Genomic DNA, 6,130 nt, shown 5'->3' on the forward strand with positions numbered 1-6,130 from the left:
AAAGTTTCAGCTCAGTGACTTCAGTGAACACAGCAGAGTTTTTAAAGAGACTGAAAACCTCTGTGATGACTGGACTCAGGTGTGAAGAATCAGCTGAGGACGACCTGAGCAGGTGTTTGCACTTCAGCTGATTCACTCCTGTTTGAAGGCTTCAGAGGTCAGAGATGCTGAAGAGCTTCAGTGGAACTGTTTCCTGTTCACATCAGTGTTCTGATATAATCCACATCGAGAGTCTGTAACAGAACTGACCAGTTATTACTGTTTGATTCACTTAAAACCATTTTTGGTAAAAGGTGAAAACTCGGCTGCCGGTTTGAACACATCAGTCTACGACGTCTTTAAGAACACGATCACGTCTTTATTTCAATTTGGACAGACTTTAACAACAGGAAACTTTGTAAACCACTCACTCTCCCACACCAAAGTCACTCACTCTCCCACACCAAAGTCCATAGAGTAAACCAGTGATTTTAACATCACAGCACACAGGAGTTCACGAGTTGTTGATCCACTGCTGCCTCCATCACTGAGTTCAAACGTCTGATTTTAATAATTCGGCTTTTAAAAAGTGACACAAAGTGACCACACGAGGCAGCAGAGGACCAGCAGCTCCAGTGTCCCTGTGAGCTAAAATCACTGGTTTTCTCTATGGACTTTGGTGTGGGAGAGTGAAGAAAACAGATTTTTACTCACAAAGGTCTCACCTTATAAAATATGTCAGTTTGAATCTACGATATCTTAAGAACGTGTTCATGTCAAATGAAACCTGTGCTAACTGAGAGTTAGCTTATTGTTCAGCTAGCTTATTCTGGTTTGGATTTTTAAAAAAGAAGTGAGTATGCTAACTAGCTAACCAGCCACACAACCCACTCTCTGACTAGCAGTTAACTTGTTGTCCAGCTAGCATACGGCTGCAAATGTGTTTCTTGCTAGCGTAAACGAAGACAAATACCGTTAGCGTCATGTGACGCATGTGGCTGTCGTTTAGCTCATTTTGTATGAAAGACACGAGTCGATCGATCACATGAGTTTTTAATCACTTCACAATAACATCAGATCAATCATCACATGGTGACAGGAGTCAGTTAGTCAGACTAAGGTGTTTACATTGAGACATTAAGAAAACCAAATGATTGTCTTAGTCGGACTAAAATCGTTAGCAAAGTGTGCTATAACGCTAACATCGACAACTTGAGCATGATTACGATTTTTGACCTCAGAGACAAATGAAACACGCGCTAACTCAGAGTTAGCTTATTGTCCAGCTAGCTTGTTCTGGTTTGGATAAAAAAAAAAGTGAGTATGCTAACTAGCTAACCAAGCAGTTAACTTGTTGTCCAGCTGACTATGAATCACATTATCCAGGTCTGTTAGTCCAACTAAGACGAGCTCCACGTTAGTCAGACTAAGGTGTTTACATGACATTGAGAAAACTGAACGATTGTCTTAGTCGGACTAAAATCTGACTTTTAACACGAGCGCGAACAAACTGAGTCAAAGTTTACAGACGATTCTGAGAAATCACCGATAAAATAAATCAATGTTTTCAGAGACAAAAGTGTCAGAGTTTAAAGGTAAAGAAAGATAAATAATGAGGAGGAGGAGGAGGAGCATGAGGATGATGATGATGAGGAGGAAGAGGAGGAGCAGTGATGGAAGGTTAGCTGAGTTTCAGGCCCAGACAAAGCGCCAGCTCGTTCTTCTGGATCTTGCCGTCACCGTTGATGTCGCAGTGACCCATCAGAGCTTTTCTGAACTTGTCCAGGTCTGTTCCAATGATGCTGGGCTGGAGGAGAGAGGTCAGAGGTCAGAGGTCAGAGGTCAGAGGTCAGAGGTCAGGCCAACTTGGAAGTCAGGTCTGCAGCAGGTGTCGACACATAGTGACGTAGATTTAATCAGAGTGTTTTGTTAAGAGGCTAAAATCTGTCTTCTGTGTCTCTGTTGCAGGCGGCCATTTTGTTTTCACTGAAAGTGAAGCTAAGTGTCACAGGCTGCAAAGTCTGTGATTTATACGCTAACGTGCTAATGTGGCTTCAAAAACAATAATGGGCTTTGGTGTGGGAGAGTGAGTGGTTTATTACTGACTTCAGTGTAAATCACTGAACGTGATCTCCTGATGTCAGCAGCAGGGGGCGCTCACAGTTACACAGTTACCTTCACCAGCTCCATCATGTCTTTGACAAATCCATCGACCTCAGGACCCTCCAACGCTCCTGTCTGACTCTACACACACACACACACACACACACACACACACATTTAAATACACTTCCTGTGGAAACAGGAAGTAGAAGAAAAACTCTTAAATCAATCGTTCATTTCAAACTCACGACATCGTAGTGAGCAAATATCTTCTCAAAGTCCCGCCTCCTGTCCTCCTGACTGGACGCCTGAGGTCACGTGACAGGAAACACACACTGAAGCTCGACAGCTCACACACACACATTCACACACACCTACACTCACACGCACGCACACACACACATGCACGCACACACACACTCACACAAACGCACACACTCACGCACACACACTCACACACACGCACGCACACACACCCACACACACACACCCACACGCACACACACGCACTCACACACGCACACACACTCACACCCACACACTCACACACACACACTCACGCACGCACACACACTCACACACGCACGCACACACACTCACACACTCACACCCACACACTCACACACACTCACACTCACACACTCACACTCACACCCACACACACACTCACGCACGCACACACACTCACACACGCACGCACACACGCTCACACACTCACACCCACACACTCACACACACACACACACACACACTCACACTCACACTCACACTCACACACTCACACCCACACACTCACACACACACACACACACACACACACTCACACTCACACTCACACACTCACACCCACACACTCACACACACACACACACCCCCACACACACTCACACACACACACACACACACACACACACTCACACACGTAAACATTAAACTTACGTCCAATTTAAACTTCAGTAAAAAGTTTTCTTTCAGGGACAGAATTCTGTTGACGATGAGAAGAAGAAAACAACTTTAGTTCATTTAAAAACTAAAATATTCCACATGTTAAAGTCGTCACAGGTCACATGACTCCTGCTACTTTTAGCCGCTTAAAGCTAACAGCTAAAATCTGTATTTATGGGTCTGCAGGGGGCGCTATTTTCTACACCAAGAGGGATTTGTTTAGAGTCACAGATCAGGTGTGATCAGGTGGTGGAGGTCACATGTTACCTGGCCAAGTCGTTCAGGTCCAGTCGTCCGTCTCTGTTCTTATCAAACATCTTCATCTGCAGCCAAACAAACAAAGAGTTATGACCCAGAGACTAAGCTCCGCCCACCATCACCTGCACACTGTGGTCGTCCGTTACCATGGTTTCCGTGTAGTCCTGCAGCTGCTCAGCGGCGACGGACTTCCTGTGCTGCAGGAACAGGTCGCGAAGGAAGCTCTGGAGGGACAAAACACCAGAATGACGGTGACCTTTGACCTCTAACGTCTCGTCGATCGAAAGAGTTTATTTTACGTTAAGTCGTCACCTGGAGCTCGACGGACGAGATGAAGCCGCTGCTGTCGCTGTCGTAGTTTCTCCAGATCTGCTCACACAATTATCATCATCATCATCATCATCATCATCATCAAATTAATGAAGAAACATCATCTTCATCAAATTATAATGTTTTGATTTTCTCCTTAAAAGATAAAAAAGGGATCGATGACGACGCCACATCAAACCTCATAGAGAAAACCAGTGATTTTAGCTCACAGGGACACAGGAGCTGCTGGTCCTCTGCTGCCTCGTGTGGTCACTTTGTGTCACTGAGTTAAGTCTAAAGTAAATATTTTAAAAGCTGAATTCACTAAAATCAGTCATTGTAAGTTAGTGATGGAGGCAGCAGTGGATCAACAACTCCTGTGAACTCCTGTGTGCTGTGATGTTAAAATCACTGGTTTACTCTATGGACTTTGGTGTGGGAGAGTGGGTGACTTTGGTGTGAGAGAGTGAGTGACTTTGGTGTGGGAGAGTGAGTGACTTTGGTGTGGGAGAGTGAGTGACTTTGGTGTGGGAGAGTGAATGACTTTGGTGTGGGAGAGTGAGTGACTTTGGTGTGGGAGAGTGAGTGACTTTGGTGTGGGAGAGTGAGTGACTTTGGTGTGAGAGAGTGAGTGACTTTGGTGTGGGAGAGTGAGTGACTTTGGTGTGGGAGAGTGAGTGACTTTGGTGTGGGAGAGTGAGTGACTTTGGTGTGGGAGAGTGAGTGACTTTGGTGTGGGAGAGTGAGTGACTTTGGTGTGGGAGAGTGAGTGACTTTGGTGTGAGAGAGTGAGTGACTTTGGTGTGGGAGAGTGAGTGACTTTGGTGTGGGAGAGTGAGCGGTTTCCTGTGTCCACACTTGGACGTTTGTTGACTGTAACCCTCAGTATTTGTCCTCAGTGATGCCCCGTTGACCTTTGACCTTTGACCTCACCCTCATGAACTCCACGCTGTCGTCCAGCGGCGTTTCTCTGCGGAACAGCAGCAGGAAGTTCTCGTCCTCCGGCAGCATCGCGGCGGCGAGCTGCAAACACACGGTAATAAAAAGACAAAGTGAGGTTCGTGCTGCGTGTGGCGGCGGCCTGTAGGGGGCAGCGTGCTCTTTACCTCGTGTATCTGCAGACGCCCGTCGGCCGCGCGGTCGTAACTGGACGAGATCTTTGCTCTGAGTCGTCCGATTTGGTCCTCGCTGATCTCGTCTCTCTGAAAACAAAACACTTTTTCACTTTAAAATCTTTAAGTTTAAAAACTTACTTTTGATGTATGAAACGTTACATAACATGTTTATGAAGTGGGCTAGATTAGCTAAGTGAGCTATAATGCTAACATCGATAACTTGAGTGTGCTTTGACCTCAGAGACAAATGAAACACGCGCCAACTGACAATTAGCTTATTGTCCAGCTAGCTTGTTCTGGTTTGGATAAAAAAATGTGAGTATGCTAACTAGCTAAGCAGCCACACAATCCACTCTCTGATTACCAGTTAACTTGTTGTCCAGCTAACTTGGTCTTGCTTTGATAAACAGTGACGATGCTATGCTAACCAGACAAAACAACAGTTAATTCCAGTTTTACTCAGGGGAGTCGGATTTGAGCTTGGAATGTCGGAGTGACAGGGTTAGCGTAACATTCTTTAGCCTTATTCCTCAGATAGCTTGTTCTTGTTTGGATATAAAGGTGAGTATGCTAGTTATCTTGCTAGCCACTTAACCTCGTCTCTGACTAGCAGTTAGCATGCTGTTCACCTAGCTCGTTCTTGTTCTAACAACAAATGAACTGATTGTCATTATTTAAATTAGTTTTTTAAACTACGTCTTATTTATTTATATAATAATAATAAATATAATAATTAAATCTGACCTGTGTTCATTCTCAGGTGGTAGCGCCCCCCTGTGGTTCTCTCTTAATCAGCTCTGTACTGCCACCTTGTGGCTGCACTCAGTTTTAAAATGAACAGATTTAACAGAAGTTTCACCTTCGTCCCAGTTTTTTCCAACGTTCGGCGAAAGAATTCGTCCAAGTGTTTGTCGTCGATGAAGCCGAGATCTGAACAAACAAACAAAGACTGAATCATAAAAAAATACACGTTTAAATCGACAAATAATTAAATTAAAGAAGAAACAAAAGCAGAAATAAAAGAGGTTTTTGTTTCTCACCGTCTGCGTCAAAGTGTTGCCAAACGACTAAAAACGCTGCAGCGTCCAGTTTGTCCGCGGAGCTGTCCATGGTGCTGAAGACCAGAGGACGAGGACGGGCGAGAGACACCGGAGAAATGAGCCTTCAAAATAAAACGAGCAGCTTTTATACGAAGAGAGAGAGAAAGAGAGAGAGAGAGAGGACGAACAGAGTACACTGTAAAAAACAGCTCTGTAAGAAAAAAGCCTAGTTTTACAGTGAAGTTCAGATTCTCTACTTTATTACAAACTTTATTCAAATATGATCATTTTTTCATTTTAGGCAAAAAAAACAAAGCAATTTCCCAGAAATATATATATATATTTTATTTTTAAAGAGTGTATTTATTGATATAAACATAA

The 6,130-nt window shown here is 44.2% G+C and overlaps 1 protein-coding gene across 1 annotated transcript; it reads right to left on the reverse strand.

Moving 5' to 3' along the window:
• Window positions 1–1,660: 1,660 nt before the first annotated feature.
• On the reverse strand, window positions 1,661–5,819 carry LOC310935701 (secretagogin-like; the record flags this gene model as incomplete). The annotated part of the gene is made up of 11 exons (XM_083899635.1): window positions 1,661–1,786; window positions 2,155–2,223; window positions 2,331–2,390; window positions 3,022–3,067; window positions 3,295–3,350; window positions 3,432–3,509; window positions 3,598–3,654; window positions 4,528–4,617; window positions 4,701–4,796; window positions 5,569–5,639; window positions 5,750–5,819. 11 exons carry the CDS (start codon window positions 5,817–5,819, stop codon window positions 1,661–1,663), a joined length of 819 nt encoding a protein of 272 aa, XP_083755761.1.
• Window positions 5,820–6,130: the final 311 nt, after the last annotated feature.

Source organism: Microchirus variegatus (genome assembly GCF_963457635.1).
Source record: "Microchirus variegatus genome assembly, chromosome: 13".
Taxonomy (NCBI): Eukaryota; Metazoa; Chordata; class Actinopteri; order Pleuronectiformes; family Soleidae; genus Microchirus; species Microchirus variegatus.